Source organism: Terrapene carolina, unplaced genomic scaffold (genome assembly GCF_002925995.2).
Source record: "Terrapene carolina triunguis isolate 2854851 unplaced genomic scaffold, T_m_triunguis-2.0 Scaffold58, whole genome shotgun sequence".
In the NCBI taxonomy this organism is placed as follows: domain Eukaryota; kingdom Metazoa; phylum Chordata; order Testudines; family Emydidae; genus Terrapene; species Terrapene triunguis.
This window is the reverse complement of record NW_020664409.1, coordinates 56795331-56820359: the sequence shown is the minus strand read 5'-3', so window position 1 is coordinate 56820359 and position 25029 is coordinate 56795331. Positions and strand designations below refer to the sequence as shown.

The 25029-nt window shown below is 40.3% G+C and overlaps 1 protein-coding gene across 1 annotated transcript in view; it reads right to left on the bottom strand.

Annotated features, from left to right (window-relative positions):
• CUNH8orf34 (chromosome unknown C8orf34 homolog) overlaps window positions 1-25029 on the bottom strand; it is a 270042-nt gene that overhangs the window by 45465 nt on the left and 199548 nt on the right. The window contains exons 9-10 of the mRNA XM_026647343.1: window positions 11448-11533; window positions 6755-6828 (exon numbers count right to left, since the gene is read on the bottom strand). Coding sequence (XP_026503128.1) covers window positions 6755-6828; window positions 11448-11533 — 160 coding nt within the window. The remainder of the gene's footprint in view (window positions 1-6754; window positions 6829-11447; window positions 11534-25029) is intronic.

Below are 25029 nucleotides of genomic sequence, written 5' to 3'. Positions count from 1 at the left end.
GGGGAAGGGCTCTGGGCTGTTCCCCAACCCACATGGTGAATCTCTGAGGCAAGAAAATCCGCCAATAAGCGCAGGACCCACCAAGATAGAGGAGGAACTTTGTCACAAATGCTACTCCACCATATTTGCCTTTATTTCTGTCTTTTCTAAACAGCACATACCCTTCAATACCTGTACCCCAGTCCTGACTACTATTCCACCATGTTTCTGTTATCCCTATAATATCTGGTTTCACTTCCTGCACCAGTAACTCTAGTTCCTCCATTTTGTTTCTTAGGCTCCTCGCATTGGTGTACAAACATCTTCATTTTTGCCAATGTTTGGCAAATGCGTAAGTGAGAAATAGGCAAATGTTTAAGTTTTAATCATGGTGTTTCCCATATAACTCATTGAATGGTGAAGGCAGAGGTGTGAAAGAGGCAGATGTTCCAGAGTCTGGTTTCTCTTTGCTTTCTCTGCTTTGAGCAGAACAAGAGTCAGCACATGGAGTAAGCAACTTAATTAAATTCAGTGTCACTGCCAAGAAATGGTATCCATATTCAGCAAAACGTGACTATAACAAGAGACACCATTGTTAGAAAAATCTGTCCATTTCACTCTCTGGCCACAGAGCTTAGGTCAAAGTGTTCAACTGAAGGATGAACTTTAGAGACTTTAAATATGTCTTTTCTCTGACCTTTTGTAATATGACATGACAATTTTGAAGCAAACATCTGAAAAAATACAAAATCATAGCACTATTCCATTAAGGAAGATGAAACTGCCCCATTGCTTATTTTTTTAAGCAGGAAAATTCACAGAGTTGTTTGAACAGGTCCAGTTTGGGCACAACGCTTTTATGAAGGAAAAACAAAAAAGAGTTTGTCCAGGTTTTAAGAAAATAAAAGTAAAGCATTTGAAAGCTTTTGGAGACCGGTGGGACTTCCAATCTTACCAATCAGTCAATATCTCATACACATTCTCCTAGAGACACTCTCCAAAACCCAATGCCCTTAGAATCCTATCCTGCAAACACCCACATGAGTATATATAGAATCAGAGCCATTGTATATAAAAACTTCACATCAAATGGTTGACTACGTACTAGCTATATTATTATTAATGGATCATTTTTGTTTTGTACCTTGACTGTGTCTTACAGTATCTAACAGAAATGAAGTGATACTATAATAGCTGATGGACGTATTAGCCATGTAATTGTTTTGTGTAATAATATTAATTAGATTTGACACAGAGATTGAAATGTTAAAGCCAAAATTCAGATTTGAGTGCTTAAAGTTTGTCAGTTAAATCCATGTTTAGTCACCTACGAAAGAGAATTAATTTTCAGAGGTGTGAAGCATTTGAAGCCCTTGTTGGTTTCAGCAGGTACTCAGGTTTGTAAAAGTTGGTCTTAGTACACTGATGGTGCTACATAAATAATAGTCCTTTCAGTTCACACAGGTGCAGGGATGTGCCACTGCTATTAGCAGTGCAGGATCAGGACCTAAGAATAGTTCTTATTTTAGGCCCCAATCCAGTTCGATGCTGACCCAATCCAGCGAAGGGTTTAAGCATTATGTTAAAGTACTGAACATTGAGCACATGAGTAGTTGGGACTATTAACATGCCTAAAATGAGGTTCATGTTTAAGTGTTTTTGGAAACTGAGCCTCATGAGAAAATAGTGGAAAAGAATAGCAAAGTATTTGCAATCAAATTAAGTTATATAGCATTGGAAATACTGTATATACTTATTCATAAGCCGAATTTTTTTAGTAAAAAAGGGAAGCACCGGAGACGGGGGTCGGCTTATGAACGGGTATAGAGAGGGAGAGGTGGGACACAGCCCCTCCCCCCAACAGAGGGAGCAAGGAGAGGCAGCACAGCCACCAGTTGCTGCCCGGCCCGTCAGGGTAAGCAGCTGGTGCGCCGGGACACTTTGTTTAACCTCCGTGGCTGCGGAAGGTAAACAAACTATCTCGGACCACCAGTGGCTTATCCTGATGGCCCAGGAGCCAAAGTTTGCTGACCCCTGAATTATAGGGTTGGCTTATGAACAGGTTATAAAAATTTTCCATTTTTACTTATCCATCTTGGGGGGGTTGGCTTATAAATGAACCGGCTTATGATAGAGTATATACGGTAGTCCTATTTAATGCACATCAAAGTGTTAAACTTTTAATTTTTCCTAGTACAATCAAGCCTCAAATAGTTCCACAAATTTAATTACCATTAAGGATTTTTTATACATACCATAACAAAATCTAGTGTGTGTGTGTGTGTGTGTGTGTGTGTGTGTGTGTGTGTGTGTTTTCAATAAACTAAAAGAGCAAATGGGAGAAAAAAATATTTAAAGCAATAAACCTCTATAAAACAATTTATTGGGTATTTGTTTTCACAGTAAGAAATAAATGGCAAAAAACTGCCTTTTGCAGTTGGATGACTTTCTTTTCATTTGTTACACTTGAATTGGGTTAACTCACAAGCATTTTTTTGAAAAGAAAAAATGTTTTTATGTCAGCATGCAAGATAGAGTTGAGTGAGTACAAAGAGTTGCAAGAAAAACAAAAATAATCACAAGCCCTGCTTGTTCCAGGTTCTGAAACAAAAAGTAACTACCATATTATATGGTGTTAACTGTCCAGTTCATGTGCCCCATTTTATATCAGTACATGTCATCTGATATTTTTTAATTTCTAGATTAAAAAAAAGTCAGTGAGCTAGAATTAAAGTTTGCCAGGTGAAATATTTTTGCAGAATTTTGTTATCTTGAGTAAAAAAACCAAAAACCTGTCTCACTGCAAAATTACATAAGCAAAAGCCAAGCATTTCACCTTGGTATCTTTCTTATATGAAATGTATATACAAGCTGTGTTAGAAAGAGGTCAGGAATGAGAATTTCCAGCTGAGGTCATAAACTGGGAAAGATCACTAAGCATATTTTAAATAAATTCAATTTTAGTTTAGGTACAACAGCAGAAAACTGGAATGGTGAGAAGATCACGTTATTGCTTAAAATACATCAATTTACTTGTCACTAGTATTTATTATTTGCTTAGCACCAGTGTGTTTAATGTTGTACAGTAGATAAAATAAAGTCCATCTGTCCCCCAAAAGTTTATAGTCCCACAAACAGTTATTATTGGGAATACTTACTACTGTGAGCAGCCCTACTGAAGTCACACTAGTCTTATATTGACTATTCTCAGTTACACGTCCTATCACCAGAAGTGAATGTTTGCAAGACTGAGCCCCAACAGATAGACAAAATATGGGATGCATTGGGAAATTCAGAGATTGGGGTAACTTAGTAACTTTCTTGTTTGTTTTCTGGTGATTGGATATTAGGTAAAATTCTACAGCAAAGAGAAGGAGAGAGACCAGTAATCTTTAGATATCTCACTTGACAATATGCCCTTTCCAGTTTTGACATACAGCAGTCTTGACAGACTAAACAGAGTACTTCATGTTTGACTCTTAGAAGATTCATTAGGGATGGAAACCTAAAACATTAATAATAATAGTTTATTACTAGCTTGTTAGAAAGTTAGTTTGTCATGTTCTTTATTGTAAAACAGAAATGTAAATGTATAATTTATCCTATCCCTTTAAGGGTCCAACAAAAACATAATGAGGTAGTTTTTCAGATGGTGTAAATTGTATTCAATGGAGCTATGACAATTTATACCAGCTGAGACCTACCCCAAGATTTTCAAAGTACAGGCATGGGCATTGCTTTAGGCAAGTCCAAAGCAAAAGGCTGAAGTGTGGGTTCCAAGTTGTGGATATTGAAAAAGAACTCCTTTAGCTCTCCTTTCAGTTCCCACTCTTTGCCTAAAGACCCTTCTTTCCTAATGTTGGTTGATTTGTCCCACAACAGGTCATTCTTATTAGGGAAGTAGGAATTAAAACAAACTTGTCAAATACAAATAAGGCTCCAGAGAAATTTCTGCTAAAGACCAGTTTAAATGCCAAAAGAGTCATATTACTGCATTTGAAGATATTCTTAGCATTAAATTCGGCAAGAGTGGAACTGGATTAGCAGATTTAGCCACTCTTGTGCGTGTGGATATCCAACTGTGTGACTATAATGGAAAAAATGGTTCCATTTCTGGGAAGTCTTTGATTAATATAGTTACTGTTCTCTTCCCCCCTCAGCTTTTACATTATATGTATAAGTGTTTTGAGGTTATTTATGTGGAAATAAATCAGTGTGTATATTTTGAATAGATGATTTTGAAGTTACTGTATATTTTTTATCCTCTCTTATTAATCTATCTTAGGTACTATGGTAGGGTGGGCAAGTGCCCGTTTTTCGACCGGAAAGTCCGGTTGAAAAGGGGACCTCACAGTGTCCGGTCAGATCTACTGGCTTTGGGCAAGAGAGGGGTGGTGCCTTGGGGAAAAGAGGCAGGGCAGGGGAGGTTCCGGCACTCCTGCTGGAGTGTCTGGTTTTTAAATACTACCAAGCTGGCAACCCTATACTATGGTGAAGGGGATCCTATAAGTATCTAAGTGCCTTACATTATTTAATGTACATATTTGTCCTCAACACCCCTGGTAAGCATTATCACCATATTGTTCCAATAAAGAACTGTCACAGTGAGTAACTTACCAAAAGGAAGTTTTTGGGGGAGTGTGGTGGAGCTGTGCCCCACCCCTGAGACGGGCTGAACCAGGCCCGAGAGGCTGCACAGACCAGCAGCCAATCAGCCAAGGCCTGGGGAGAGCCAATCAGGGCAGGGAAAGAGGCAGCCAATCAGGGCCGGGCCCTATATAAAGGCTGCCTAGCAGAAGCGAAGTCAGTCAATCCCTGACTAGTGAGGAAGAAGGACTAGCTCCTGAGCTAAGGAGCAGCACCTTGGACAGAGCAGTGCTGGGCAGGCTTGGGGAAGAGGAGCAGGGCTCCGGCCTGGATACCTGCCAGGCGGCGGCCCTTGCTAGAAGGGGTCGAGAAGGTGCATAGGGCCAAAGGGGAAGTGGCCCACGGAAGCTAAGTGGGCAAGAGCAGAGAAGAGGATGACAGAGGTAAGCCGCCACTAGAGGATCCCTGGGTCGGGACCCAGAGTAGCAGGTGGGCCTGGGTCCCCCCCTTCCACCCTAGCATTGCCCCTGGCCACCGAGGAGAGGGGCTGAGACAGACCGCGACCCGCCCCTAAGACTAGGGCTAGACTCTAGGGTCGTGGCTGGCCACTGAGGCAGGGGCAAACAGAAGGATTGTTGTTAACAACGCCCCCGCGGAATGGGGTGAGACCAGAGTAGTGGGCACTGCCGGAGGGCAGTGTCCTGAAGTGGATGAAGACTGTCCTGAAGAGGACACCGCCGAGCAGGGAGCAACGCGGGTCCCAGAACAGCAGAACGGAGATAACGGGCGAGCTACCACGCGTTGAGGGTGCTCCGCAGTGGGCAAGAGCTAATTCCCAGAGCGACCAGCAGGGGGCACCAGCCTCTTCCCTCCTTCATTAAATTAAATTTAAAAAAATGCTGGCCATGGAAACCTGTCCTCCTCACCGCCCGCTATAATTTTTGCCAAGGTGGAAAAATTAAAAGTGAGTCATGGTTTTCGATTCAATAGGAAAAAATAGAAAGTGAATGTATTACAGTGCTTGCTGTTAGCTCTATGTGAAGAAGAGCATAACCGGGTAAATTAACAGGAGCCTCAAGCCAACCCACAAAATTCTCCTATTCCTTTGGCAATACATCTCTGTTCCTATCTATCTTACACAGGTGTTGTGAGGCTTAAAATCAGTTCAAGTCTGTGAATTGCTCTGACATCATTGGATGTAAGGCACTGTAAGAGCTAAATATTATTTAGTATTATTAGTATTTAAGTGGTTGTATGATCATAGACCTCAGATATGTTAATTCTTAGCAATAGGGCCCTTCTTTCCTTAGCTCAAACAACAACTGGATTGGCTTACTTTTCACTTTGGAGAAAGGGATTCATTAAACCTTATCTGCATTTAAGGGAGATAACAAAATAGAATTCCTGTATCTGAGCAGCACTTATTACTTAATTAAGCTTCATGCTAGTATATTATGAAGTAAGTTTCTAAACTTCACCAGTAGGAGGCAGTTGTTTACTTTTTAGTTTAGTTTCTGTTTTGTTTGCTTGAGAAATAGTAGTTTACTTGGGCATATACTCTACTCTCAGTCTTTACACATGGCCACTTTGGACTTCAAATAGTTTTTGCTCTAACTATATTTTCTACAACCTTTATAACATTCTACTGCATTCCAAAATAAGAACTTTGTTTCAAATTTTATCAGAGTTAACATTTAATCATTTAAAAAAAATTAATCAGATACTTTAAACAAGTACCTCTTTCACTTTTCTATTGGTTTCCTAGCACCCAATATCAAATGGCCTAAATTGTCCGAGAGAGGTTAAATGCAAATTTCATAACTAAATTTAGAATTAGATTAATTTATTGTCATCAATAGAGCATAAAGCAAAAACTACCAAGCTAGTGAAATAGTTTTTTGATCTTCTTTAATAGCAGAGTTGCATACAATGCTTTGGATCCATGTGTGGAACTTCCACTGCTCTCAATAGGAACTATGTTGCCATTGAGACGTGTATGGTTCCAAGTGTGCAGGAAACAAAAATAGTTTCAAGGTAATACCTCCCCTGCCCCACTGAAGGAACCAACATTACCACAGAATTCGTCATTTGGGTATTATTTTTCATGTATACCCTTCAGCTTTATATGAAGTCTTATTTCAACAGCTTGTTTTGGCAGATTGGCACATCTGTAAATGAAGATACTTACAGGTCCTGTTATTTGAGATGCACTCTCAAATTCATCAGCATCCTCCATCAGTGTTTCCGCCCCAGGCACTGAAGCTGTTCCAAAAAGGTAGAAAAGTAATGCACATTCATCTAATTAATTAGAGCATAATTAATCTCATAGAAAAATCAGAAAATAAAACCTGTAAATTAACTGCCAGGATAGTAAATGTGACTACAGAAGTTATACACCTCTACCCCGATATAACACTGTCCTTGGGAGCCAAAAAATCTTACCGCATTATAGGTGAAACCGTGTTATATCGAACTTGCTTTGATCTGCCGGAGCGCGCAGCCCCGCCCCCCTGGAGTGCTGCTTTACCGCGTTATATCCAAATTTGTGTTATAGCAGGTCGTGTTATATCGGGGTAGAGGTGTACTTTGTATAGATTTTAATGCGTGTCTAGGTTTGAGCTCTGTTACTGTGCATGAATAATGGCTTGGTAGAATGTGGGAGAGTATTTCTAAATGGATTAGGGTGACAAATAACTAAGTACAGCTGCCAAGATGTCTGTAGCTTATTATTTTTATTATTAGTTTAACTATTAAAACAAAATCCTGCTTGTCCTTTAGTGTGTACAGTAGCACAGTTAAGCAGCTTTAATTTAATTAAACCAATTTAGACTCCCACTGGAATGCTGTTAAAACAAAACATCCTGGGAAAACAGAAGTGCTAGCAGTCTTAGAGGGCAACATTCAGCAACCTCAAAGTATAAGAATTGTTTTCCATTAAGACACAAGTGTCGTTCGAAATTAAATTATAGGCTGAATTCTGCATGGACTTATATCCCACATACTCCTCTCTTCTTCATTAATTTCAGCCCTGAATTTGGCCCTAACAGTCTCAGATGAAATAGTATGCACATGTTTAAAACGAAGCACAGCTATCCTACTTATGCTAATAATTAACATCCCTCATTTAAATACTTTTTCCAATACATCAGAATGCCAACCTGGAAATTTTTAATATCTACTGCTTACAGGAAAAGAGTTTATGGAACATTCATTATAGCCTTTTTAAACACTCCTAGTTAGAAATCATTTGTTGGTTAATTACATAGAGAAGAAAATAGAAACCAATAATTTATATGAACAGGGAATTGTAATTTTCACAACAAAGAATTCTTTGTATAATAGACAGCTAAAGTTGATTAAACTCACTAATTACACTATATCACACAACATAATCTGTACCCCTAACACAATAAACCTATAAATACTACATATAAATGTTGCTATACACAGTATGTATTATTTTTGTTCTTTTCAGAGTCTTTCAGTTAAAATTACCAAATTCCCTCCTGTACCTTGGACATTTATGCAGCTAAGTTCCATATCATGAAGAATCTCATTTTACATTATACTTGTATCAACTGCAGCAATGTTTTTAGCACTAGATGCTGCCCATAACAGTTCATGCTCTTTATTTCTTTCGCATTAGCAATTTGTTCTCTAGTACAACTTTTGTATTTGATTCCCCGTGAAAGCATGCACTGACTGCAAAGATATGTTTCAATTCAATATAATATTTTTCATTACACTTTGCACATTTAGGGCCTGTTCTCCCTGGTTTCATGGAGGCTTCTTGAAGAGTAAGGTGAGGTTCTTTACATGAAGGGGCCAGGAGCAGTTAGTTGTTAAGTGAATGCTGTAAATTGCTGCAGCAAGTATTCCTCAGTATTTAAGTTGAAAAATCGCAGGCTGGGGACGGGGAATGGAATATTGCTCCCCCAATAGCAGATAGTGTTGTGAAAGCAATGGGACTCATGTGGTCCTGCTGCAGGGCAGATGAGGGATGCTTTGCAGAGTGTCTTTACCACCGTGGACCCCAGCTGGGTACATTCGAAGAAAAAAGCAGAGGCTGGGGTAGTGAATCCATGGTAAGGGACAGGACAGACCTGTGTGGGGGATCTGCTTCTCCCCATCCCTAACCTCCATAGAAATTCCTGTAACATAACCTAGGGACACTCAGGCTGTTTGCTATGAGCAGTATTTGGTACTGAGCTATTAAATTCCTCTGCTTATCATTTTTAGTGAAGATATATGGTACCATGCAAATAAAAGAGTTGATTTATAACAAATTACAAAAGCCTTGTATTCTAAAATCTTAATACTGAGGGTCTGATTCTACTCTATCATTAACATGAGATTAGATCAGACATGAATCCATTTAATTCAACAGGGTTACACTAATGTAAAACCCACATAGTAGAAATCAAAATTAGGCCCTGAATTTTCAGTGAACCTAGTTTAGTGCCTGATGCTGCAGCTTTTACTCACATAAGCAATCCTGTCACGAATCATCACATTGACTTCAGTTGGCTGAATTGCATGGTCCAGGATTACTCATGAATATGGGTTGCTAGACCAGATATTTAGCTAAGTAATTCTGAACCCAATACATTCTAAAATGCACAAGAGACGTAGTCCAGATCTAATAACTTATCATGCCCACTAACTAAGTAGCAGATCACTATCCAAAAACAGAGGCATGCACTTTAATTTTGCTAAGCATCAGCACTGTGCTTGTGTATTCTGAACCAACGGTTATCAGCATTTCTCAGTATATAAATCTTCTCTCAGCAGGGAGTACAGCATGATTAGTAATGATAACTAAGAACAGAAAATAAACTCAAATTACATTGGACAAGCCTGATTTAAAAAAAAAAAAACTAGCAGAAAGGTTTATCTTATGATGCATTCTCATAGGACGTAACTAAAATTGGAAATGTAATAGAATAGCTGTGCTTGGTATTACAGGAGTTTTCCAACAGTATTTAAAAGATTTTTCTACTGTTTGGAGATGATTATCACCACATATGCAATACCGACTGCAGGGAAATATAAGATATACAGAAATCAGACTGTACTCTAAATATAGTAAAGATTGATCGGCTAGGCAGCTATGAGTTTCATGCCTATTTCTGGATTGTGCCTACTTATGAAAGGGTCATTTTTCAATCAAAATATATTGCTCGTTAACACTTTAAGAAAAAAAATTCAGAAGGGAATATTTTGCCCAGGGAATGCCACATGAGGCAGAACATTTCTGAGAGAGCCCCTTGTTAAAATTTTGGCAGTACATCACTGCTGCCATCTCTCCTCTTCCCTGGAGGCTATATTTTTTTGTCTATCTGGGTAGCGGGTTGTTAGTGTGCAGCTCCTCAGCCATAAGAGGCAGATGTGTGTGGGGTAAGGTTGGGGTCCCTGCCCCACTTGCCTGCCTACTACTGAGGAAACCTGCTCCCTCCTCTTTTTTAAGTATCCTTGGGGAGGAAGCACAGGATTTGGGGATGTCCTAAATTCCTCCAAATGCCCATCAGATGCAGGAGTCTCCATCACATAGCAGGAGTGTTTTGTCATAGACTTTAAGGCCAGAAGGAACCAATATGATCATCTAGTCTGACCTCCTGCATGTTGCAAGCCACAGAACCTCATCCACCCTCTCCTATAATAGACCCATAACCACTGACTGAGCTACTAAAGTCCATGTTGCCCACCTTCTGCTGCTAGCACTATGCATGGCCCCGAAGGGGCACTACAGAGTAGCCCCACCTGGCACACCTTCCAAAATGTTCAATAAAAGAAACTGACTTTGGGGAAAGACTCAACTGAAATCTACTGTAGATAATATTGTAATACTTATGGGTCCGATGGAGATATCCTTCTGCGACAGCATGGCAGAGTGCATTATTGTTGGGACAAGGGTGTTTGGGAGGGGAGGAGGAGGGCTAACCTCCAAACAAAAGCTTAATTTTCTATTTAGTGACACATACTCAGTTACAAACACTGACACTCACTGTTTGTAAAATGAGGGTGAGGAATGGAGCAATAATTTAAGACTATCCAAATACCAGCAGAAGATTTAGGTTTAGGTTATTCTCTCCAGGAGGGCAGACATTATACAGGAGGGCAGACATTCAGTAGCCCACGAAAGCTTATGCTCTAATAAATTTGTTAGTCTCTAAGGTGCCACAAGTACTCCTGTTCTTTTTGCGGATACAGACTAACACGGCTGCTACTCTGAAAAGTGAAATAAATTAAAGTAGATTTGTTACAGTCCACAGTAGTTCAGTTTTTGTTTTTATTTCCAGGCTCAAAAATGGCTTAACTGGTGGGTCACTGATAAAATCCAAAAAGATCCACTTCAAAGTTGTTTACATCTAGACATTTTGTACCCAAAACTGTTGCAATCTGAGAGGCTACCTCCTTCCCCATGACATAACTGCTGTAGCTGAGATCGAGCTAGACCCCCTTTGGTATGAAAGTGAGAGGCCTGCTGGCAGAACATTCACAAGAAGGCCCATTTCCACAGGCATTTTCCCCATCCCGGCCCAAACTTGCCCCGGGCACATCACAAAGCCCATATGTTGGTGTGGGAATTAGAGGAGGCAGGATTTCTGAGACAGTTGGAGGCAGGATTTCTCTTTGGAGGAAAATGTAGGTTGCCTGCTGATTAGCATGATCTCGATGCACTACTGCTCTTTTGAGTTATTGCACAACTCATTTTTATTGTCAAGGGTGATCAGTGCTGGACAAGCACTCTTTGGTGTGGAGTTTAAATCTAAATGTATTTAGGTTTTTTTTTTTTACTACAATATATTATTTGACCCCACTATTTCTTCGCTATTATGTTTTGCTGTAACGGGCAGCGGCACATATATTGTATAACTTACCATTGGAATCTGATGCCGCTTGCTCGGTCGTCTGAGACACTAGTGAGACATCCTCTGCTGTTTCTGCCAAGTTATCTCCTTGCAGTCTAAATGAAGAAAAACATGTATGTAAACATTATATAATATAGATTTCTGAATTGTTCTTTCTGAATTGACCTGTGGCTATGAGACTGAGGTAGTTTATTCCTGGCCATATCCAATCACCTAACATTCCAAATATTAAAAGGACAAGGTTAGCTAGAAAATAGATATTTATGATTCAAACATGCAAACTTTCATTACCCACAACATTATAGCATTCTGTGATGGGTCTATCAGGCCTTCTCTGCCCCCTGCTTGTGCTCTCGGTGCCCTGACACCTCTGTGCAAGGAAAACCTGTTCAGACTGCCTACCAACAAGACTTAGTCCTCCAAAGCCTCGAAGGGCCAGGAGGAGACACTGACAATTGGGAGCTAGCTGGCCAACTGAGGAGCCTTCTCGGGGGGGCAGTTCTGAGTGAATGTGGGACAGAAGAGGAGCTCCTCGGTGCTAACCCAGAACCCAGGGGCAAGGTCAGAGCCTTGCCTTCAAGCACCACCACTAAGTGCTTTCCTTTGAGTTTTTTGTTTCTTTATTAAAGGCACAGAAAGCCAAATTAAGAATTTATTATTTTGTTACTTGACTGGTTAGAGATTGATGCCAAACTGATGGCACAGCCCACCCGGCTTCAAGCAGGCAGCCAAAACTTGTGGATTAAAGCAGGGAATGCCTGCAATGCATGTCCCTAAAGGGAACACTACAGAGTAGCCCCATCTAGCACATATACCCAAATGTTTAATAAAAGAAACCGACCGTGGGGAAAGATTCAACTGAAACTTACCGTACATAATTTTGTAAGACTTGTGCTAATATTTATGGGTCCAATGGAGATATCCTCTAGCTGTCTTGATATGCTACTAAGTGCTTAATGTGAATTTGTTATTTTTATAACCCATTTAAACCAATTAAAGCATCTCTCTATATGTATTAGAGAGACAAGGTGGGTGAGAGCTTGAAAGTTTGTCTCTCTACCAACAGAAATTGATCCAGTAAAAGATATTTCCTCACCCACTTTGTCTCTCTAATATCCTGGGACAGACATGGTTACAACGCCACTGCATATTTTCAGTTATACTTTTACAGAAGAGAAAATGTGTGTAAAAGCACCTTCTTTTTTCAGTTCCCTATGCTTTCTTCTTTACATCTACAGACTGCAATCAGTGTCTCAGCAGCACTTTTTAGGAATAAATGCCCTTCTTGCTTATGTTTCTAATCAAATGCTTAGATGAGTCCCACTGGCCCTCTTCAGGCTCCTCTGAACCCTGAGTCTTGTTTTCATCCTTGGGTATTGATTAGCAGCACTTAATCTCATATAAATGTCAATTACCTATAGTTCATTTTAAATAGTGATTGTTTATTAGAACATGGAGAATATTAAAAAACAAATTTAAATTGAATGCATTTAGCAGATTCTATGAACTACAACATTCTAACTCACTGGAACAATTAACTCATCACTGGATGTTGCTTAGTTAACCCTCTCCTATCCAGGTCAGTAAGTAATTGGCTCCTGCTGCATGGATGCTGCCCTATTAACTCCCTCGTGCACACTGCCCCTTTCCCGGCTGGCTCCCCCATGCAGGCACTCACTGACGCTTCCTGTTCACCTCCCTGGATGATGGGGGGTGAAGTTCTGGCTAGTCCTCTGGTTTAGGTACTGTTGCAGGAGCCAGACCCATGGCAGCAGCATGGGGGAGCAGTGCTGGTGCCCTGCTAGCCATTCAGATTTGGCCCTGCCTCCCCTCCATCATGACAGGGGATGGGGATGGCAGCAAGACCAAATTTGAGGGAGTGGCATTGTGATCTGGCGCACAGGGTCACAACGCCACTCACGCTATCCCTCCTCCACTCCAGCTAGCCATGTGCCTAGGTTATCTATGCCTTAATCTAACCATGTATGAATCCATCCTGCAGGACTGTACTAAATGGTAATAAGACTCTGGTTACTGACACAGGAGAAGGTACTAAGCATGCTCAAGTGACTCTCCTGTCCTAACTTAGAGGGCAGCTCTTCCAGGACTGGCAGTCAACTAGGAACAAGTTCAAAGATGCTGAAGAGCACCACTTTTGTGATGGTGCTCAGCCAGGAAGAAGCATGCCTTCCCAACAATAATCAGGGAAAAGATTGATCCATCAACAAAAGCATCAGCTCTCTTTGCATCAAAAACTGACACTCACCATCCACACATACTTTAGTCATGCACTCTGATCAGGAGGCTATCCACCCACCAGGAACCAGAAGTGAAAGATGTCCTGGGTCCCCAACTTCACTTAGTTGGTTTCTTTTTTTTTAATTAAAAAAAGAAAACCAGCCTGTCCATCCCTCTCCTTCCCTGCTGGAATCACATAAGGGTAATCACTATGACCCACATTTTTAAAGCTATTTAGGCATTTCTCCACTCAGCATTGCAATGCCTAACTGATAGGAATCTGAGAGCATGATGTTTAATAGCATTTAGACACCTAAAGATGCAGATAGGTGCCTAATGTGTTTTTTTTTATTATTATTATTTTTCAAAAGCCTAGGTGTCTACCTGCCATTGATTTAAATAGGAGTTGGACACCTAAGCACTTTTGAAAACCCCACAAGCCCTATGTCTCACTTTTGAAAATCTGGCCCTATGTCTCACTTTCAGAAGTGACTTAGGTACTTAGGAGCCTACGTTCCAATGACTTTCAATGAGACTTAGGCTCCTAAATCAGGTAGGCTGATCAGAGCAAAGATCTGGGCCCCTAATTCTAGGGCTGTAGTAATTCCTATTTCCTGAGAATTCTGTTAATTCTTTAGGATCTGATACTGCAGAGGCATTGGCGTGCACAGATCCTTGATTTTGAATGCAGTTCCACTGACTCTGATTCCACACAGAACTCAGGGTAAAAACTCTTTAGAATAGGTATCTTAAGCCCTGATTCTCCTTTGCCCTTCATCTTGCATAGTCTTTTACACCAGTGCAAAGAGGATATAAAATAGTACCAGTCTGATTTGATAGCATTTTACAATCCCTCTGCACTGATGTAAATGATGACATGGGTGCAGGGCAATGGAAAATCAGGCCTCTTGTCTGCAAAACATCCAGAAAGTGAGGAACCCAAAACTAGTAAATACTTCTGAAAATTCTGGTTATCTGACTGTGTGTTCCTTTAAATCTAATTCAGGTAACAAGACCTTTCTGAAATAGCTGGCTGCCCTCTAGTGTTACATGTTATTTTCTTTAATGTGGGTCAACACTTGATTCCTAATATCCAATATTTTTCCATATCCACACTATCTGAACAGTGATCTCCTACAGTAGAAGTGATTGGTATAGTTTCATGAAATCATCTGCATTTGGGTCTCCTAGAGAGAAAAATGCAGATACTTTTACTGTATCTAGGCACGCAATACCATTTCCTTGGGCCCAGCTGTTGTCTCTGCTAAAGCATGTGGCGGCGAGGCGGGGGAGGCATTCCTTAAGCATCTTACTCTAATCTTTATCTATCCAGAACCAGAGGATACCAACCTGGTGTTACCATCTCCCCTGCTTCTCCTGGAACCCAGCAGAGGAAGGGTTCTGGAAGTTAGCCTGGAGGCAAGAAGGAGTGGGAGTCCCTATTCTCTATGGCTACATCCCCTGGCCAGCCTGGAGATTTCTGTGCAGAAATTACAGTGTTATTGCTATGCCAAACTGCTGTGTTAAGCTTAACTCCTATGGAGCCCCTATGCGGATGCAGCTGAGCAACTGCAGATGGTGTAAACCAGGGCAGGATTTGGCCCAAAGAATGTATTGAGAAGTTGTAAAAAATTCTGAACTGCAGCGTATACAGCAATTTGTATAAGTATACAAGAATTATTACTTCTCAGATTATGTACAGCTAAGGGCCCAGTCCTGCAGTACTTACTCAAGAAAAAGTTCCATGGATTCCAGGATCAAGGTTTGCCTGAATAAGGACTACAAGATCAGGCCTGATAGAGTTACACTAGATACATGAGTACGAACAGGCATGAAGGTGAATCAGTGCAATACAGCCCCCCCTGCACATTTAGAAAATAAGGTGATATAAAACCAGAAGTTAAAATGTTAGCTACATTCCCTCATTGAAACACTTCTATCAAAATCCCCCATGTCCACATCAGAGGAAGGAAAGACCAATTCAAAACATTAAGTCCAAGGTTGTAATTAGAGCACCTTTTTATCCACCACTTTGAAAAACTTCTTTTCACACTCCTAAAAATAAAATAAATAATCTAAATTTTTCAGTATTTGAAAAATGGCAGTGATTAATGTAAACAACGAGAGAAATGAGTTTCCTTTTAAAATCCAATTACGAAAATATTTCTTTTGACTTCCTATCTTCTGAAAAGGTGATACTTTCTATAAATGTTTCTGACACTTACACAGTATATAATATTGCTGAAATGCTGAAAATATATTTGCATATAGGTGCCCTCTTCTCTACAGTGCTAATTATTCTCTCGGCATTGAGTGACATACTAAAATTGTACGTGATTACTTCAAGCAAGACTTTTTTTTTTAATCTTATCATATAAAATTACCCTACAAAGTGAAAAATTAATCACCACAACCATGGAGGTGACACATAACTCCACACTATAGCCCTGATTCAGCAAAGCACTTAAATCAATTAAATTATTTGCATGTTTAAAGTTAAGTGCATGCTTAAATGCTTTGCTGAATAGGAGACTCTGAATATAGGGTCAAATTCTTTAAGATATGGACTGCAATAGGAGCATTCATGTTATCAAAACAGAGTGCAGTTGGATATTAAACTGACCAGGTGCAATTGCCTGAGATGCAGCCTCTGCTCAAATGTGTACAGCTAAGCTAAAAGAAAAACTGAGTTATTCCTTGAATTATGTTGCAAACACTCCTACAGATGAGACTGTTGGGAGTATTCTGCACAGAAATTAGTTTTGGCTAATACAATACGAAATTATTGTTTCTATGAAATCTCACTGGCAATTCCTGTGTGGCAGAAACATCCCAAAATGCATTGTTCTGTGATATCACAACTACCAAAAGTCACATTGCAACTCCTGCGATGATAGATGTCAGAGATGGAAAAAACCTCATAGAATTATTGATTTCATCTCCTTACAAGTACAGGAGCCAGTCCCCTAAGAAGCATCAGATATTAAACTGCTACTCTAGTTCCCTTGTTGCAAACCAAAAGGAAAATAAGATAGACTAATGGGGAATTAATATTTCATCTTAGTTCCATTCGCAAGATGGCAGGATATACTAGGGGGATTTCACAGAGATTAAATTATGTTTTGTTTTTCAATTAGTTAATGGCCTAGATAGTGGGGGTATTATGAATATGCACTTGGGATAACTCACTCTTCAATTTAGATCTACGGTTCCCCTTTTCTATTGGATGAGATCCATGCCTCTTTAGCTGAATATAGTGTGCTGGCCCAGCCGAAGGAGGCTGAGATAAGAGAAAACATCTCTTGATAATGGAACATCCAATTGCCAACAAGAATCAAAACTTCCCTTGTCACTGAGCTACTCTAAAATGGGGGTTTCTAACATCTTCCAATCCAAGGGTCCTCTGAAACTTTTTCAGTGTAAACATCTTACTAGAGAGATTGGCTCATGGATCACCTGGAACCCCCCTCCCACCCCCCCATCCTGTTTGCCAATGCACAAATGGCATCCCAGGGAGAGCTTCATCAAGCCTCTCAATATAAAAGTTACAAGAAAACATTTAATGCATTATGAAATCTGTGTTTTACTGTTATGTAGCAGCTGGAAAGAAAGAGGAAAGCCACCGCCATATGACCAGTCAGCTCTCCATGGACCACCATTCTGACAGCCATCACGAGTCACCAGTTTGAGAATTGTTGTTACAATCTAATTTCCAGTTCTGACACAGTGTTGGGAATGGTATTCTTTTATACACGGGGTGAACTTTGACTTCTTCCTTTTTTGTCAGACAAATTCAGAAGGCTGTTTGTATTTTGCAGAGGGATTTAGTTTCCTCATTTTTCATATTAGCTTTAAGGCCTGACTTCACAGAGAACCTGATCTGGGATTCTGGAGTCTACACTTCTGAGATGTTTCCTTGACATCGTTTTTTAGAGGGAAGCATCATAGTCTAGTTGACCGAGTATGAGACTGCTATACAGGAATTTCTGAGTATTAATTCTGGTTCTGTCATGCATGCCTAAAGTTAAGTATCTAAATCCATATTTAGGTACCAAAGTACATGGCCTCATTTTCACAGTTGTTCAGCTCCCACGAGTACCTTGCCCAGCTGTAAAATAAAGCTTATGTATGTCACAAGGTTGCTGTGAGAACTAATTATGTTTTCAAAGTACAGTACATGTATGAACTATAGTACTCTATAATGAACATAAGAACATCCGTATTAGGTCAGACCAAAGTATCATCTAGCCCAGTATCCTGTCTTCCAACAGTGGCCAATGCCAGGTGCCCCAGAGGGAATTAACAGAACAGGTAATCATCAAGTGATCCATTCCATCGCCCATTCCCAGCTTCTGTTATAGTCTTGGCCTTCAGAACATCATCTGGCAAGGAGTTCCACAGGTTAACACTTTCTTATTTACTTTCTCCACACAATTCATGATCTTATAGACCTCAATCGTATCCTCCCTTAGTCGTCTCTTTTCTAAGTTGAAAAATCCCAGTCTTATTAATCTCTCTTCACATGGCATCTGTTCCATACCCCTAATAATTTTTGTTGCCCTTTTCTGAACCTTTTCCAATTCCAATATATCTTTTTTGAGATGGGGCGACCACAGCTGCACACAGCATTCAAGTTGTGGGCACACCATAGGGTGACCAGATGTCCCGATTTTATAAGGACAGTCCCGATTTTTGGGTCTTTTTCTTATATAGGCTCCTATTAGCCCCCCCACCCCCTCTGTCCCGATTTTTCACACTTGCTGTCTGGTCACCCTAGCGCACCATGGATTTATATAGAGGCAATGATATTTTCTGTCTTATTATCTATCCCTTTCTTAATGATTCCCAACATTCTGTTCGCTTTTTTGATGGCCACTGCACATTGAGTGGATGTTTTCAGAGAACTATCCACAATGACGCCAAGATCTCAAGATCTAATAATGGTTAAGCATTATTATTATATTACTGGTCTATCACACTTCTTCCTATCAGGGAAGTGTTTACAAATTACAGATTCTGAATACAGTCCTTTTTATAATTTGTGTTTTCAAATACCTACATTTTAGTGTAAATTTCATGTCTCAGATCCCTCAAATCTTTGTTATGAATGTTTTCTATGGCTCTGACAGAGGAACTTTGTCATTGTGGGTGAAAGGCAACTGATTACTGTCTAGAAAACTGAAAAGACTTTATCTTTGTACTGTACATAAACTAATTTAATGTTCATTTAGAATATGGTAAGTTATTGTGCAAGCCCATATTTATTATGACAATTTTAAATCCCTATGAGATCTTTGAATAAAAGACACTACAGAATTCAGTAATAAAAGTTAGATTTTTCAAAAAGACCTATTCTGTAATCTAACCCTTGCCTCTACAAGAGCAGGATTGTTCATTACAGTACAATCTTCCCTTCTTTCAAATCCTTCCTTTACATCTAAAGTTCTTCTGCAGACCCGTTCAATGATCACTCCATGAGACCTATTTAGTTTTAAGTTTGAACAGTCAGCCAGTGTATCATTTGTTTCCAAATTGCAGTCTGCTTTAATTACATTACAAACTTCTTGAATCAGATTTTTTCTAAGTGCGGGTACAGCAATCACCACGCTGTCAGCAGCACACAATAACTAATCAATTATCATTTTAATAAATACACGTTGTAGGGCTTCAGCATACCAGGATTAAAGTCCAAGAATGAGATTTTTCAAAGTAGTTTAAGGATTTACACACACCTTCCGATATGCTACTTTGAAAATCTCAGTCTTGATTATAAACAGTAGCCTCCTTTTTTTTAGTGCTCAGAATTTCTGAGGACAGTTTAGGTAAATTTTGATGTTTAGTGCTTGATACTTGAGTGTGCCCAAAAATATGGTACTTCGAGACAGCTTGTAAAGGAAACACTCACTTCTTGAGCACCTCCTTGCAGCTGGGTGAGATACTGTAATCTTTTGCCCATTCCTGGCACGCTGTAGGTTGTCGACCTAACCACCTTGGTTGTCAGAGGCCATGGCCCTCCAGCTGGGTCACACAGTCAAAATGAACCCCTTACGGGGTATTAGAGTCTAATAAATAAAACAGTATTTTCCCTCACTAGGGTCTACAGCCCTGACTCTGGGCCCTTTCAATTCAGCCCTTTCTTCAGGCTTCCAAATAAGCCCTGCTCCCTGTCGAGGCTTATGCCACTTTACCTGTGGCCCATGGAAGAACCCGGGGCAGCCCACTACTCCACATAAGAACATAAAAACGGCCATATTGGGTCAGACCAATGGTTCAGCTAGCCCAGTGTCCTGTCTTTCAACAGCAGCCAATGCCAGGGAATGAACAAAACAGACAATCATCAAGTGATCCATCCTTTGTCATACACTCCCAACATCTCAGAAACAGAGGCTAGGGACACTCAGAATGGTGTTGCATCCCTGCCCATCCTGGCTAATATCTTCCAGGAATTTATCTAGTTCTTTTTTGAACCCTTTTGTAGTTTTGGCCTTCACAACATCCCCTGGCAGAGAGTTCCACGGGTTGACTGTGCATTGTGTGAAGAAGTACTTCCTTTTGTTTGTTTTAAACCTGCAGCCTATTAATTCCATTGGGTGATCCCTAGTTCTTGTGTTATGTGAAGGACTACATAACACTTCTGTAATAGGAAGACAGCCTGAGACATAAGCCCTTGTATTAGAGGTCTGGTATGAGGCAGTACTTGCTCACCGAATCCGGCAAGAACAGGGCTAATATTGCAGAAATACACGTTCCTAGAAATGCTAGTCACAGAGTACTCATGCAAACACATCCCAATATCAAGTGATACCAGAACATCCCGATATCAAGGATGGTACAAAAACATTCTTCAAGGATAACAGGGAACACACTGACCCCTCCAAAAAGATAAGGTAAGAATGACAGTATGTAATAGAGATGTTTAAATCAAACCAACATGTACAAGGTGATGAGTAATAACTAGCCATGTCAGGGGACAGTAACTACAGTAACTATGTCAGGGGGCAGTACTAACTTGTTTGTATTGGGGTATAAAGATGTATCTCAGAGGGAGTATCTTTGGCCTAGGGAGGAATGGAAAGTCCCGCCATTCACTGAACTGGTTCACTGTTATGGGCATACATGTATTAGTGATATCCGATAGAGACTGCGGGATACTAGTACTGTGCTTCGTCAACAATAAACCTGGCTGGATGTCTTCATCCCTTAATGGATCTTGTGGTCATTGGGCGGTTCGCTCAAGGTCTGCCATGCCAGTGTTCTGCACAGGACTGGGGCAGCACACAGGGGGCAACCCGCCCCCCCAAAAAACATCTAACCACAACTTCCTTATTCACTTTCTCCACACCAGTCAAGATTTTATAGTGCAGCCTAGTGGTTGGGCAGGGGTGTGGCAGGTTGGCTTCCTCCTGGGTATTCCCCTTTCTTACTCCCTCTCCGCACCCTGCAGTGGTCTGTCCTTTCAGTGACTTAGCCCTCTAGTCAGGTCATGTTTTCAAATCCATATATATAAAGAGTCCCATAACAGGGAGATCTTTGGGATTAAGCAAGCAATCCAGGTCTTCCCCCTTGAATCAGGGTCTTATGGTACAGACTCTTGTATTTTAAGGTGTTCCCCCAAGCAAGTTCCCCACCAAGGGACAGACCTCCATGGTTGTCCTACTTTAGGAGTGGGTAGGGGAGCTTAGACCACTTCATAGAATATCAGGGTTGGAAGGGACCTCAGGAGGTCATCTAGTCCAACCCCCTGCTCAAAGCAGGACCACTCCCCAGACAGATTTTTACCCCGGTTCCCTAAATGGCCCCCTCAAGGATTGAATTTACAACCCTGGGTTTAGCAGGCCAATGCTCAAACTACTGAGCTATCCCTCCCCACCACTTCATCATCTCCACCTGGCTCCAATCCAGGGTCCATTGGTAAGCAGATCAGGTGCTATGCAGCTGTCCCCCGGATCACTTTCTATCAGTCCCCTCTGTTCCCACAGGGTAAAGAAAGAATTAAACACAAAGATAAAGTACCTAAACTTCAGAGAGTCACAGGTCCCTTCTATGTAGGGTTGGTCAGGTCACTAAAGCCATACCTCACGCAGCAAGAATTCATTCTCAGGAGCTCAGAGTGTTGTCTGCTTGCAAGTGAGCTACTCTGCTCCCCTTTTAAGCTCCTCCTCCAGCCTGTGCATGCCTTGCAGGTGTGGCAGGGTGGAGCTGCCTGGGCCCTTAGCAACTCCGTAACTCCTTCCTGTCTTGTGTGGGGTTTGTACTTGCTGATACAGGCCAGTAGCAGACTACTTCCCACTCTGAGCAAGGCAGGAGTGGAAAGAGATGGCATGCATAACGGGTGTTTCTTTCTCTGCACTGCTCTTGGGACAGTGCATTGCAACACTACCCCATCTGCAAGGTTTGTGGCAAACCCAAAATCTACCCCTTAGTCTTTATAGTTATCCATTTGCTTGTGTCAATGCTGGGGATAGCAGACTGTGTGATGGAACTAGCTACCTTTCTCTTACTGTCACTCTTCCTCAGAACTTGTCACATTTGAAGGAAAAATAGATCAGTATTGTCTGCCAAGTCCAGATGAATTCATTGTTTTTTGCTGTACTCAGCTCCAGAATATTAGCCCCTGCTACTCTGCATTATTCCATTCTTTTGAAGTGTCAGATATAGCCATGCTGTTTTCAAATGTGTCCAGTATCTAATAGGATAGCTGTTTATACAACATCATTTAGACTGCTCTTTGACAATATCTAATGGGTGCTATATCAATATATTAGAAGAATGGATAGATTGATGGAATACCTTAGGTACCATAGAAAGAGTGAAAAAAGAGACTGTGATCCTATAAAGTATCTTCTTAAATTAAACCAAAATCAACACAGCAATATTCCAAGCTCTTCTACATTTTGTCAGAAATGGTGTCACATGTTTGGGTGTGTCATTACTGCTCTATGTGGATGCACAGGCGCTGAAGTTTTATGAACGTAACAACAAAAAAGGAAAACATTAAAGACATAATACATTCCATGATGATATTTCAACAGACATTCAAAGATGTTTAGCTATGAATGAGAAACCTGTGATTTAGAGTTTCTTTTTCTCCTCTGATTCCTTTCTGTAGGTTTAAATAGTTTAAATTTTCATTTGCCATTTCTCGCTGTCTCTCTCTCGGACAATGCAGTGTTGAATTAGAATTTCCCTGAGGCAGATACACGCATCACTCAAGGGAGGTCATGGGGCAGAGATCATGGAACAAAAGTCTTTAAAGCCCAAGCTTTCTAATTTTAGGTTGAACAAAAGTGTTCAGAACACACATTATTTCCTTGTACCTCTCCCTAGCAACCAACCTTACCGCACCACTCACTTTGCTCCAGGCTACTCATTCCTTATACTGACTTGCCTATAATATGGCAAGCTTATTTTATTCTTTGTTTTAAAAACAGTCTGGTCTCATTTACATTGGTGAAACCATCTCCAAAATCCTGCTCTCAGTTACTGTGGTGTAAATCCAGAACAACTCCACTGAAATCATCAGTGTAAATGTCAGCAAATTTTGTTGACCCACTCTGTTTATTCTAATAGCTTATATAATGAAGTAAAGTAAAATTCACTTTAGTAAAATCTGATGCAGCAGTTATACTGAGTGATATGATATGATTATTTTTGGGAGAAACAAAGTTCTAGGTTATGGTCATACTGCCTGCAGAATGGCTTATGCCTGGTCTACATTTAAAAGTTTATCAGACTATGTTGGTCAGGAATGTGAAAAAAATCATACCACTAACTGACATAGCTATGCCGGCAAAAGCCTGACCATAAACACAGTTATAAAAAGTCCTTTTGCTAGTACAGTTTATTTCATTTGGAAAACTGGTATAAGCAATACAGGCAAAGTGTTTTTGTCAGCATAAGCTGCATCTCCAATAGGAGGGTGTGCTGGTATAGCTATACTGGCAAACCTTTTCCTAGTGCAGACAAGGCCTTCACATTAACACAGACAAATTGAAGATTAACAAACTATAAGGAAAAGTGTCTTAGAACTATAAGGGCAAAAAATAGATGTACAGAATTGTGAAGTCAAAGAGCATTGAGAGCACTTGACACCTCACAAGACTGGGTCACCAGTGGGTAACTCTACAAAATGCTTCATTGTTGCAATAAAAACAGTGCCATATCTTCTATTTTCATTATAAGCCATAATTCAGGAAATAGCTCTATTATAAAACAGATCATAAAGATATTTGGATTAAAGCAATACAGGCCACTTAATACAAATGGAAGATCTTCTGATGTTTAGCTGCAAGACTAGAAAAATAATTGTATAGATGGTTAACAATAGTTTCTTAACAGAATTTTGGAGATTAATATACACACAGTAACATGAGCAGCTTAGCCCCTGGCTACTACTTATAATATTATGATAGGGATTTGTAATTTTTTTAAATAGGTGGTGCAAAATTCTCAAGCAGAAGAGACAGTGCTGTTATTGCTGCTATAGGTTCTTCAAGCAGAACTATTCGGTATGTAGAGTACACACGTTCTGAGCTCGATGCTGATCTTAGGCACACACACACACACACACACACACACACACACACACACACACTTTAAAGAGGGTTGTTTCACATTGCCTTGCAGCATATACGGTAGTGGTGTAACTGATTCACAGAAATAAAGTACTCTGTTTGCAATCTGCTCTCCTTTTACAAATGAAGAACATTATTTTTCAGTCATTTTTTCAAAGATGTGTGTGGACAATATGTTTCCGTGCTATCAATGTTTTATTCTGAGCCATAAATGTTGGTAAAGCTAGAATATTCACTTGCTGAGCAAAAGTTAAACATGGACATGGTCTGAAAAATAATCTTTTCTGTGTGCCATTTGCCTCTTCAAAATGTATGAATGTGGTTCTTTGTGCATTTAAATAAGTACATTCTGCAGCTCTTTCTGAGTAGAACCAAAAGTGGAAATACATTTCCCAGAGTAAGGAATCCATAAAGAGAGTGAATTATCTAATCCTTTTACAAGATGGGGAATTAAGCCTTTCTAATAGCAATCTTATTTGCTTCTGGCTTCAAACCATTATCTCAGAGGAGAAAAATTGCAATCTTTGTCAGTCTTTTCAGATTTAGAACTCTTTCTTCTCCTGTGATTTTTTTTTTTTTTTAGAGCTGCATGAAACTGTTATCCAGCGATTCAGATTCTAGCAAACAAACCTCTCCAAGCTTGGGAGCTCTGTGCCATTTGCCGAGGATGGTTTGTGTGGGGATCACGTCGGGAGGATAAAGCACACGACCAATGTGGTTGCAAGCTGACTCTTTATTACAAGCTTTCTTTTATAGTCTTTCTTAACATTACATAACAC